This window comes from Podarcis gaigeae (genome assembly GCF_964106915.1).
Source record: "Podarcis gaigeae genome assembly, chromosome: 5".
NCBI classification, from domain to species: Eukaryota; Metazoa; Chordata; class Lepidosauria; order Squamata; family Lacertidae; genus Podarcis; species Podarcis gaigeae.
This window is the reverse complement of record NC_139681.1, coordinates 59,377,300-59,390,532: the sequence shown is the minus strand read 5'-3', so window position 1 is coordinate 59,390,532 and position 13,233 is coordinate 59,377,300. Positions and strand designations below refer to the sequence as shown.

At 46.8% G+C, this 13,233-nt stretch overlaps 1 protein-coding gene across 1 annotated transcript in view; it reads right to left on the bottom strand.

Moving 5' to 3' along the window:
* GOLGA7B (golgin A7 family member B) overlaps positions 1-12,405 on the bottom strand; it is a 35,944-nt gene extending 23,539 nt beyond the window's left edge. The window contains exon 1 of the mRNA XM_083740080.1: positions 12,247-12,405. Coding sequence (XP_083596206.1) covers positions 12,247-12,318 — 72 coding nt within the window. The 5' untranslated portion in view covers positions 12,319-12,405. The remainder of the gene's footprint in view (positions 1-12,246) is intronic.
* Between the last annotated feature and the right edge of the window lie 828 nt (positions 12,406-13,233).

Genomic DNA, 13,233 nt, shown 5'->3' with positions numbered 1-13,233 from the left:
ACCCCAGGCACAGAGAAGCAAGCAGGAGTCAGGCCTTGTATAGGGCTGGGATGGAGCCAGTGAAGCTGTTTTGTGCATTATTGATTCCACTACTGTGCCCTGGGCTCATCACTTATCAAGACACACAGGGCAGCAGGGTGATGTGAAAATGAGCCACAAACAGATGAGGGACCCTCCCTATCCTAACACAACAGTCCATTGCAAGACCCATTCATCAGAGGGAACAGAAGGAGTCTTGGTCAAGCCTCCAGAGACAGATTGACCAAGGCACTCATTCAACTATTGCTCCCAAGTTCCCCTCCCCACCCCCCATCCATCTGCTAGACAGATATGGAGGCCCATGACAAAAACTCACACTGTACCAGTGTCAGGCACTGTCCTTAAAGGATGCTCCTGACTGGCACATCTCACAAGCAATGCCTAATGACCCCCTTCTGTTCAGGGCTGCCAAGTTGCCCAGAGAGTGGGAATGAGCTGAGGGGCTGAGCAAAGACAAAGGCAAATTTCCACTGCCTTCTGTAATCAGCAATGTGGATTCCATCTGACACGATCTAATTTCCTTCCTGATACCTTCAAGACAGCAAATCCATCTATGTACCTTTCCTAAAAGCCAAGACAGAGGACATGATGGTTGAAGATAGGTGTAAATGTCTCAAATAGTTTATGGAAGGAAAGGAGCGATGTAATTATCTGAGGAGGTGAGATGATCCACCGAGCTTAAAGTATGGAGTTCAGAATGCAAGTAGGCACCATAGCCAGAAACGATAACTTGTGAAAACAGTCTCAACCCTGCTTTTGCAATGCTAGTAGAAGAAATTCAGGTAGCTGGAGAGAAAGAGACAAGAGTTGAAAGTGGTTTGAGAGAGAGACATCAGCACCTATAGCTTACATGCTTATTTCCTTTGTTCCATTTGTCCCATGAGTTGATTAAATCTTGCAAATGTTTTTAATTGTTTCAAAAACCTGCAAAGCCTGTTTGAACAAAAGCACTTATAGGGGTGAAACATAAACCTTTAAACTTGTATACCAGAGGCAAAAGAGAGCTGAGTGTACAGAATTAAGCATTGCTCTCTCTTTTAAGTTTAATTCAGCTCTTGGGAGGGGTGTGTTGAAATAATCATTTATTACCAGCCTCTCAAACTGGTCCCAGCACATTAACTGGAAGTGATTTCAGTGTTTGGGCTCCTGGTATAAGTGAATGCTTGTTTATTTATTTTATTTTGCTTTTTTAAAAACCCCTTTCCTCTAAAGAGCTCAAGGGGCATACCATGGCTCTTCCCTTCTCTGTATTAACTCCGTATTAACACAACATTCCTGTGAGGCAGGTTAAGCTGAGAGATGGTGAATAAGGATTTATGTTTCAGGTTTAGCTGGTCTGAGGTTTGGGATGTTTTAAAAATTAAGTAATTAAAATTAAAATTAAGTTTGAATTGTATCCTGTTTCTTTAACTCCTTTAAAAAAGGTCTTTTCTCAACATTACTAGTAGCTGTGCCACACACCCTTGTTATCACCAACACACACTTTCAACAAAAATAAATAAATAAAAAACATAATGGAGGCACCCTCAGTCGAACCACTGGCACCTCTTAGACTATGTAATTGTCCGAGCTGAAAATCACTGCGACGTGTTCCTTACCAGAGCTATGCAGTGCCAACAATTGCTGGACAGATCACCGATTAATACACTCCATAATGGCTATCAAGCTTATACCTCAATGTAGGCTTCAGGGAATGAAACCAAGGTGCAAAATGAACACTCAAGCCCTTCAAGGTCCTATTAAGTGGGATTGCTTCCAAAAGACTCTTAAGGACCCTGACAACACTGGACCAAGCTAAAATCATCCATTTTTGCAGCCTGTGAACAAACTTGGATACCAAACCAGGAAACACCAGGACTGGTTTGATGAGAATGACAGTGAGATTGAATGCATTCTTGAGGAGAAAATGAAGGCCTTTCAGATCTAGCAAAGAGATAGAAACTGCACCACTAAGAAAAAAACCTATGCCAGCTCTAAGGCTGAGGTTCAAAGAAGAACCAGAGAACTAAAGAACACCTGGTGGATCACCAAAGAGAAGAAGAAGAAGCCACACCCTAAGAATGTTCAGAGAATTTGGGAAATCTGTTTGCTTGCTTGCTTTTCTGCTTTATTAAGAGATTTTTTACCATGTCCTTCAACAAGCCCCCAGGGTTGTTGACAAGGAATCAATAATCAATTAAAATGTGCAAATAGCAAGAGTGGTAGGGAACATCAGGCCAGGGCTTTGAATGTGGCCTTCTTTCCAGGTTTCTCTCTCAGGCCTTCTGGGATTTTCCCAAACCAGATCCCCTCCCCAGGCCACACTCTCCTTCACCAGACCCTTTCTGTGGCCCCCGAGTGATTTTGCCTTGCTTTCCTGACCCTTGAGCATCTTGGTTGCCCTTCTCTGTACACATACCAGCTTGTCAATAACCTTCTTAAATGGTGGAGCTCAGAAATCGCCACAGTGGTCCAGGTGTGGTCTGAATGGGCATGGCTGAGACTGCCTGTATTAAGCATACTACGAAATGCCCCTGGAAAAGTACTGATGAAGTGCAGCAATTGTGTTTTTTCAGGGCTTCGGGGCAGGAAAGGCATAAAACCATTTAATCCAAACAGACCATCTCTCCCACCCCTCTTCACAAACTCACTAGTATCAAATTTGGAAACTGGACTCTGGCTAACCCTCATTTTTCCTGCAGCCCCAGCAATGCAGTACAATTCACTCCTTGCCAACAAGATACATTATTGCACACTCATTTTGCCAGAAGTTTATTTTGATGATTACTGAGCTTTTGCTTGGCATATAAGGAGCTTCTTTGTAATAGTCCTGCACCACAGGGGGTTGGACTAGATGACCCTTTGGTCCCCTTCCAACTCTATTTTGGTCCCCTTCCAACTCTATATTCATTTGGTATAAGCACTGTAGGAGTCTAGCAGCAGTCTTGTGGGTTGTGGGTAGACAGGTCAGCTGAGACATCCCCTCTCCACTCATAAGACAGGGACATGCCTATGATAAAACTAAGAAGCTGTGTTCCCTTTAATCTCTGTGCTTTGGCTTCTTCCTGAATGGCTGGATCATTCTCAAGCCAGGGAGCTGGAATTTATCACCCCATATGTACTGGGGGAGAGGGTGTTCACAGGTTGTTGGGTTTCGACAGTGCTGAGCTATTTTTAGACCTGGTGCTGTTCTGACTCAGTGGAGTGTTTGTGCAGGATGTGTTCCGTAATCCCAGCCGATAATATATACAGAGATTCCAGAATTGCAGCATAATCCATCCCAGGTTTTATATTGCTCTGAGAGATAAGGGGGTACTTAGGGAAATAGCTAGCAGTTAGTTAAAATATATTGTGCTGCACAGTGTATAATTAAACGTGTCTGCCTGTTTGGCCTCAAAAGCATATTGTCACTTCTGCTTCTCTCTCTCTCTCTCTCTCTCTCTCTCTCTCTCTCTCTCTCTCTCTCTCCTTTCAAAGAGCTCCCTATCTTCTGGGATGCAGAAGCACATGGATGCTCTTCAAAGCAGGTGGAGAGGGAAGGAGCGAAGGAAGAATGTGCTGATGCTGGAGAAGTCTCAGAGCTTACTAAATTGCTCCCAGCACAGCTTCGCAGGCCCTAAAAGAACAGAGATGACATCATTCTTCCATTCTAGAGCAACAAAAACACACCTTAGAAGTTCCTGGCCGTGGTCACTATCATCAAGCACCTTACTAGTCATACCTGATGGTCACTCCACCGGTTACATGTTTTGCCCCTTACAGGGAAGGCTTCTGCTTATGTAATTGCATGGCATCTCCATCTAGATGGTCACATACAATGATCGTCTCTTCTTTTCATGCACAGTCTCAGAAGATGTGGTTCCCTGTGTCTTCCCAGCATGCACATAGTACACACCTGCTGCATAGTACACGCCATACATTTAATGCACACACCCCTCCCGCAGAAAAAGAATCTTGGGAAGTTTACCCATCATAGAGTAGCAACCTCCAGCACCTTTAAAAAACTACAGTTCTCTTTTGAGGGGAGGAAATGTGCTTTTAATGCATGGTGTGTATACACAGCCACAGTGAAAAGGAGGGCGGCCGGGTCTATTTGTCACACCTGATGATGTACATACATTTCCCCATGCTCCCCCATCCAAACAATTCTGTGTCGAGAAAATATAACACGTCTCCTAATCTGGAGCGAAGGGGAGTCCATGCTTCCATGAAGAATTGCTGGCAAGAGACTGCTCTTTTTTGTACCCGGTGAGCTGGCTTTGAAAACACCTGGCAGATGGTTTCCTTCCCAGGTGTCCCTGCCTAATTTACTTTTGCCAAGACAGACACATCAAGGAGAATTAACCCATGCATTAAGGAAGCTCTGCACCTGGAGGGAAGCCAAGCTGCAGATCTAAGTGTTTCTCTATGGGGTAGTAATGCCTATCCCTCTCAGACAAGAATAGAGTCACTTTTCCCCATTGAGGGCCACATTCCCTTTGAAGTAACCTGCTGGGGGGGGGGGCACATACTAGTGGTGAGCAGGCCAGAGCCCAAAGTGAGAACCTTCTCTTTCTTCTCTCTCTCTCTCTCTCTCTCTCTCTCTCTCTCTCTCTCTCTCTCTCATTTCCCTGCTTCCTCCCCCATGCAAAACATAGTCAAGAAGAATTGCACACAATTAATTAAGGGAAAGACTGGAAGTGGCCCTGAGGCTGCAGGTTTCCCACCCCTGCTCTCAGAACCTTCAATTTTCCACTGTTTAGGGGCTATTTTCTTAGACCACGGCATGGAGATAATGGCCGTTTCACTCTTTGTTGTGGAATGGGAAAATCCTGCACAGCAGGAAGAACAGAATAGCTGCGCATATTACTCTGCAACGTATGATTAGCAGGGCAGGGTACCTGCCACTGTGTTTGCATGAATGCCTTCGGGAAACAGAGGGAAGGTAGGGGGCCATGGTATGCACAAGGGCGCAGAAGGGGTAAGTAAGTAGGTGTGCCCTAAAATACAGCACAGTGTGTACAGTACATTGCCCCCTCTCCCCGCCCCTCTCTCTGAGATGCAGGGCTGGGAAAACTTCAGCTAATGAACTTCTGCCTGCCATGTAGCTAGTAAAAGCAAATGATCTGGCAGTAATATGGCATTTGAGTTGGATCATAGGGAAAATCAACCCCTATTTCAATCACTCTAGTGATCACTGCATCTGGATCAGCTCCAAGGTTGGGGCAGGGAGGCTTCATGCAAGTGGACCTTAGTGGACCCCTTTAACTATGGGTTGCAAGGGCCCCTGCCCATGGTTCACCCTCTCCTCTCACAGGCAGCACAGTAGCCATAGGGGGGCAGCACATTAGTGTGCAACTGCTGCTGCTGCTGTTCTATTTATGTATGTATTTATAATAACCGCCTACTCATAAAAATATTGTGACATTGTACAAAAAAAACCATTCAAACATCATAAAACCATAGCATGAAAAAGCAAGAAGCAAACGACCAGCACTGAATCAAAGTCATTCTCTAAAAACAGTGGGCAAAAAATTGTTTTCTGCATGTGACACCATATCAGAACTGTGGGTGCCTGGTTGATTTCAGCAGGTAAAGTGTTCCAAGTGACTTGTGTAGTTTTCCTTCTCACAGAGCTACAATTCCCAGCATCCTTAACAAACCACAGTTCCCTCCTTTGGGGGGAGGTCATGTGCTTCAAATGTATGGTGTGGGTCTGCCCAAAGTTTGTGGCTGTTCCTCTACTGCTCCTCCTCAAAATTGCCAGTGTCTTCACTTGTCCACCCTCTGCAGGAGAAGACAGGTAAGTGGAGACAAGGTGGAGAAAGAGCAGAGTAGCAGGACATGATCCACATGGCCTTCCACCAAGGTGAAGGAGAGGTTAAATGTACAGGTGGCAACAGCCACTCCTTCTCTTTGAGGGGAGGCAGTCAACAGGTGCTCACCATGTTGATCTCTGGTGCCAAACCAGCACTGTATTATGAATGCCATGGATAAGGAACCTGCAGCCCTCTGAATATTGCTGGGCTATGGATCCCAACCCCTCTGACCTCAGATTCTGCGGGCTGAGGCTGGTGGGAGTTGGGGGTCCAACAACATCTGGAAGGCTACAGGATCCCTAATCCTGTGGAAGGGCTTAGTGTTCTCTCCAAACTGGTACAGTGGTACCGCGGGTTACATACGCTTCAGGTTACAGACTCCGCTAACCCAGAAATAGTGCTTCAGGTTAAGAATTTTGCTTCAGGATGAGAAGAGAAATCGTGCTCTGGCGGTACAGTGGCAGCAGGAGGCCCCATTAGCTAAAGTGGTGCTTCAGGTTAAGAACAGTTTCAGGTTAAGAACAGACCTCCAGAACGAATTAAGTTCTTAACCCAAGGTACCACTGTACTGGTAAATCTGAGTCCAGGCTGTCCCACTGCCGCGTGAGAGCTCACATGACTGAATGCTCTTCCATACAAAGCGAAGCAAAATTCCCCACATATATAAAACTTTTTTTAAAAGGAAGAATTGTTTTTGTAACCTAGGTTTCTCTCAGATATGCTGGTTTTATATGGGTTAGTTTAATTTGTTGTTGGGGGCTATTCCATTGCGTGAGCCAACTGTCTATGTAGACATAAACCCTAAAATGGTTGGGATGAAGGAAACCTGGAATTTCATCTCATGCATTAAAGCAGGATTCTGTATACTTAAGCATCTCTACACCATGGTCAGAGGCAGTATGATCCTAAATACCGAATGCTGGAAACCACAGCAGAGGAAAGTGCTCTTGTGCTCAGGTCCTGCTTGCAGGTTTCCCCCAGCCACCTGGTTGGCCACTGCGAAGGCAGGATGCTAGACTAGATGGGTCATTGGCCTGATCCAGCAGCTTCTTCTTATATTGCTTAGGTGTCCCACATGAAACAGGGCACAACTCATTCATTGCTTTTCAGTTCCCTGTAGATCAACGTTCATTTGAAGCCTGCTTTATTTGTCCAATTGCAGTGAAACCAAAAGCACAAAAGAATGGGAAAGTTAAGGATGATACTGGCTATTAGCTTTAAAAAATCCCACAGCACTATCCAGGCCTGGACCATCACCGTCAGCTTTCTTCTTCTTCTTGCATGTTATGAAGACCAAAAGGGAAGGCATCTGAAAGCCCTCATCCTGCTCACACTCCCCTCCCTGTTAGCTTTCATCACAATCTGCAGCTGCTTCCCCAGTTCATTACACCCATTATGGCCAGGCTGTCATCATCTGCCTGCTCAAGCCCTCTTCAAAGTAACAGAGAGAACAAGCGGTTTAGCTAGGAGCCTGTCAGCTGCACTCCAAAACAAGGATGGGGAGGAAGCAAACTCCGACTGGATCATTAGGATGGAGACTGACAGCAGCCAAGCCAGGTGACCGCAGAAGCTACTGGAGATATGCGCTGACCTTTCTATAAAGGCACCAGGTGCGTGTGGAAGGAGAAACTCCAGAGAACTGTTTCTAAGGGTACCTTTGTGCGTGGGAGATACTCTCTGATGCATGACCTTTTGGTGGATAGTCTAAAGCAGGTTTCATCTCCTCTGCTCCCCTCCCACACTTGAAGTCCTCCAAGCAGACAAAGGGACTCAAGCAAAAATCATATTTCACTGAGAAGGGAGAGGGTGGTAGGGGCAGCTACTATTTGTGAGTAAGGATGGACAGCCGTGCAGACCAACTGGAGCACCAAGCACTTGGCTTAGAACTGCTCTTCTCCCTGAAGCATCATGAATCAACCTAACTGAATCAGGACCAGGAAACACCCAGTCCTTTGTTTGTTTGTTTGTTTGTTTGTTTGTTTGTTTGTTTGTTTTCCATTCTGAAGTCCTGGTGCAGATGCAGGATCTGGCCGGCAGGATCAGAACGATCAACAAACTATACAACCAGACTCCAACAAACACTCTCTGTTCAGGAAGATGAAGTCAGCTTTTGCCTACATTTCCAACTTGGCCATATAGGGTGGTGCCACGGGGCTACACAGCTTGCAGCTTCTTATGCTTGGCGGCATCTTCACTAGCCAGCAGCAACAATCCAGATCTTTCTCTTTTTTGCATATTAATTTTCAAATTCCTCTTGAATGAAGGGCCGAGTTATTTTTATTGCAAAGTCTGGTCTGCGAAGACAGAACATAAAACTTTCAAGCTGCCAGAGCTAGCTACTTATTACTATGAATCTTGTTTACACTTCAGTGTGGTGTAGTGGTTAAGAGTGGTAGACTTGTATTCTGGGGAACCAGGTTCGCGTCTCCGCTCCTCCACATGCAGCTGCTGGGTGACCTTGGGCTAGTCACACTTCTTTGAAGGTTCTCAGCCCCATTCACCTCACAGAGTGTTTGTTGTGGGGGAGGAAGGGAAAGGAGAATGTTAGCTGCTTTGAGACTCCTTCGGGTAGTGATAAAGCGGGATATCAAATCCAAACTCTTCTTCTTCATATCTATTCCAGTCTGGTCAGAATTTGAGCTGACCAATGGCCAGCCCCTTCAGTGTAGAATAGGAAGGCAGAAACAAGGTGAACAAAGGATAGGAGCAACGAAGGATAGGACAGAGCCAGATAGATAGAACATGGCTGCAATCCTGCACCTTTCTTTGTGAATGGAACAGAGAGCCTGCAGGATCAGGGCAAAGCTCCACCTAGTCCAGCATCCTGTTCTCACAGTGGCCAACCAGTTGTCTGTGGGAAACCAGTAGGGCAGGATTTGAGCCCAACAGCCCCCTCCCGTCCTGGGGTTTCCAGCAACTGGTATTCAGAAGCATGGAGGCAGAGTAAAGTTATCTTGGCTTGTTGTGACTGATAGCGTCATCCTCCATGAATTTGTCCAATCCTCCTTTAAAGTCTAATAGTAGTTTAAAGAGAGTGCATTGGCTGGATTTCTCATAAAGGGAACCACCAGTTCTCAAACCAGGCACCTTTACACTCAGAGCTTTATTATCGCACCAGCCACAACTCCCCTTGTCCCAACAGCTTGCTCCTCTTCCTGACCCTGGTGCACAGCTGCTCTCAGTAAAAGCAGAGCTATGCATGGAGGTTTGGGCAAGAGGTGGCTGTGGGCAGGACTAGCTCAATACATTTGGCTTCCAGGTGGAACAGCATATGGCACCCATACCCCCCCACAAATAGCACCCACAAGGCTAGTCTATCTTGGCACACCCCAAAAAACACACCCACAAACAAAGGCAACAGGACAAAAAAAATACAGTGGTACCTCAGGTTAAGTACTTAATTCATTCCGGAGGTCTGTTCTTAACCTGAAACTGTTCTTAACCTGAGGTACCACTTTAGCTAATGGGGCCTCCGGCGGCTGCCACGCCGCCGGAGCACGATTTCTGTTCTCATCCTGAAGCAAAGTTCTTAACTCAAGGTACTATTTCTGGGTTAGCAGAGTCTGTAACCTGAAGTGTATGTAACCTGAAGCGTATGTAACCCAAGGTACCACTGTATATGGAAAAGTTGCTGTTATTGATGAAGATAACAATACAATATATTGCAACAATAATACATTATAATGTATAATACATTTGTTACTTTTGCACTCTTTGGGCCCCTTCCTCCTTAGCGTAACTTATTTTGGCCCCAAAACATAGAATTCTACTGGGACTCTTGGCTCAGATGATTCAGCAAAGAATTATGGGATATTTTAAAAGTATTTTAGAGCAGCCTTTCCTCAGTTTGGGTCCCCAGATGTTGTTGGACTACAATTCCTATCATCCTTGACCAATGGGCTATGTTGGCTGGGGCCGATGAGAGTTGTAGTCCAACAACATCTGGGGAAAGGCTGCTCTAAAAGACTTCTTTTAGGAACCTGGCATGATGGTGTGAGAAAAGAAAGTGGAAAACTGACAAGTGACTACTAGCCATGGAAGTTATGAACGACGACCTGGTCGGAGGCAGTATGCTGGGATTGCTGGGATTCCCAAGTTGAAGAGAGTGCTGCTGCACTTACATCCAGCTTGCAGACTTCCCACAGGCATTGTAGATGCTGGACCAAAGAGGCCCTTGGTCTGATCCCTCAGGGCTCTTCTTATGTTCTTACACACGAGAGGAGCTTGATTGCTCAGGTGCCTGGCTGTATATTCCTGCTGCCATCGCCAGCCCTCACACCCAGTATCCTTGTCTTCTGTGACCCCACATGCAATTTCCCATGTCATAGGATCACAGAACGGAACAGTTGGAAGGCACCCTGAACATCATCTAATCCAACCCCCTGCAATGCAGGAATATGCAGTTGTCCCACATGGGAATCAAACCTGCAACCTTGGCATTATCGGCACCATGCTCTAACCCAGTGTTTCCCAACCTTGTGCCTCCAGATGTTTTTGGCCTACAACTCCCATCATCCCTAGCTAGCAAGACCAGTGGTCAGGGATGATGGGAGTTGTAGGCCAAAAAGATCTGGAGGCACAAGGTTGGGAAACACTGCTCTAACCAACTAATCTATCTTATATTCTTATATATGCACTCTGACTTATATTGCCTGACTTGCCACCGCAACTCCTGAGCTGTTCCCAGTACATCCTCTGCTGGACCAGAGAGAAATTTGCCTAGGTTACTGCCATTGCTTCCAGAAGAAGCCAGAGACCTACAAGTGATGGAGGGCAAACCTGAGTCCGCACAAGAGGGTAGTCAAGGGGCCTTCATTGAAGCACAGCCACTAATCCCCCCAAAAGGGAGCTTTGGAGGAGCTTGCTGAACTGTGGATCTGATTCTCCCAGCACACCTTCTGGGATTCCCTTCTGTACAAAGAGCTGTTCTGTTCATATTTCATATCCTCCCTGTCAGCCAGCCAGCTCTGACAAACAGGGAGAGCATTATGAATGCAGCTGGAGGAGGGCAGCCGACACCCCAACGGGCTAGGAAAGATCCTTGCTGCTCAAAGCCTTCTTCCTTGACCTTGTTCCAAGGGAAGGGACTCAGTCCTGGGTGGGCAGAAGGGAATGCGGTAGGCAGCATCTCTGCAGTGCTTCCACCAGCCAGGAAGGATTTATTAGTATGGGAAGCGTGAGTTGCAGCAGCAGCAGCAGCAGCATGGCACAGCACTAACTGGGCCGCCTCCAGATGCATTTCACTCCCCTCTCACTGGCCAGGCTGAGCCTCGGCCAAGGACACATTCCGCAGCTTAGGGGACAAGAGCGCGAGTGTGTGGCATGGAGGAAAGGAAGGCCTGTGAGCTAGGAGAAGTGGGATTGGCACATAGGCACGAGTCAAAGGGCTCTGTGAGGAGCACTTAAGAGGCGCCCAGCCGCATGCGGTTGTGCCACTGATCAACGCCAGGAGGGCAGAATTTATCAGTGCCCCCCTGCCAGACCCACAGAGGTTGCCTCTGGTCTGCAGCTCACATTCATGATCTCTAATAGTAATACCTAGCTTTGGACACATGAGGTGCCCTAGAGTGACTGTGACAACCCAGTTAGATGGGTTGAGTACACATAAATTATTATTATTATTATTATTATTATTATTATTATTATTATTATTATTACCATCACCCATCTTATTGCTGTGGTTGTAAGTTGTTTTGAACTGCTGTTAATATTGTGCTTTAATTGTTGTAACCCATCCTGGGATCTTAGGTCGGAGGGTGGATAATTAACAACCACCACTACTAAATAAACAGAAAGGCAGTTTTCTGCCACACAGTTCCCTGTCATCACTTTTAGCTTTAAATGTCAGAATTCTAAAATGCACCACTATAGAACCTGACCCTGCTAGATCACCTGTTCCTTTCTTTCCAAGGGTACTTGGAACTATGCCTGAAATGTCTTTCTTTCCTCCCACCTTCTGCGTAGCTTCCCTGCCTTGCCAAAGAGATTTCGCCATCATTCTAGCTGAACTCTCCCCCCCCCCCGCCGCCGCCCCTCTCCTTACAGCCGCTTTCCGCTTTCTCCGTTGCTGCCTGCAGCTCTAAAGCACTCAGTTGTAGCCAACAGCCTCAATAAATCTTAAGCAGCAGAGAGCAAATGACAAGGACATGGAGGCATCAGAGCCTGCGGCATGAAACAAAACAGGCTGGGGGCTGGAGAAAGAGTCCTCTAGCAGCCTACGAGGGGGTTATTCGCCCAGGAGAAGAAGAAGCCAAGGCTGTATTCTGGAGTCGGCAGGGGCAGCAAAACAGTACCAGCTCAGAGGTGGCACTCAGCTTCCAATCTCCCAGTACCCAGCTTTGGCCCTATAAAAGGAAGCAACTCTTACAGCAGCCTGGGGGGCTGAGTGAGGCCTTACTGCCAACATACCGAGGAGATGCTGTTTCAGTACCTGTGAAGCTAGAGATGTCCCTGTCTCAGCCGAGGGTCTCGCCGCATTCTCAGACGAGCTTCCAGCCCCCATTGGCCAGCTGCAAGCACAGTCCCTGTTTCTCTTCCTGCCTCCACTGCCCGGCTGAGATAGTCTGCTGACCCCAGCATGTCACTGACAGGCACAGGTGCTCACAGGCCCAGCCAGCCTGGTCATGCATCCACCCCGGCCAGCTCCTCCTCCAGGGCTAGTGTCAGGATTCAAGACATTGCTGGAGCTCTGACACAACAGAGAGGGAGAGCTGCCAGAGAAGCACAGAATCCTGTGCTGTTTGGATCAGAGCCTCCACCTCAAGAGGTTGCCGTTGATAGGTGGGGAGGGGAGAGTTGAGAATTAATGGGAATATGTGTGAAAACCACACAAGCAATTCATTGTCCTATTGTCCTACAAGCAAATCAGAACAAATGTTCAATAAAGACAAGACATAGGGTGACAACTTGAATAAATGGGGGGGGGGGCAGGTAAGCCCTGCCCTGTATAATCAATCTCAAAATGTGATGAATGAACATGCAATGCCCATCAAATTTGGAGCATAACTGGCCCCCTCAAATATTTTTTTTGGGGGGGTGAAGGGACCTCAGCCCCTAGGAGTTGGCTCCTATGCCTTTGTGTAAGCTTTGTCCAAGCAAATCTGGAAGATTGTTCAATAAAGAGGTCATTTGGATGATCCCAGTGTTAACTGGTGCATGAGACACAAAACTCCCATTATAGTACCAACTTGCTGGCACCTGGTTTCTTGGAACAATTGAAAGTGCTGCCTCCGATGTTTAAATGGCCTGGTCTTTATTCGGCTCTGTTTTGTTTTGCTGCAGGTGGGGATGCCTTGTTGTGTTATTTTGCTCTTTATCCGTTTTGCTCTTATGCCAACTTGCGGGTCCATTTGGATGGGAAAGTGGTATATAAAAGTGGGAAAGAGGCCCTACTTGATCAGGTGGGGGCAAGTGGCCA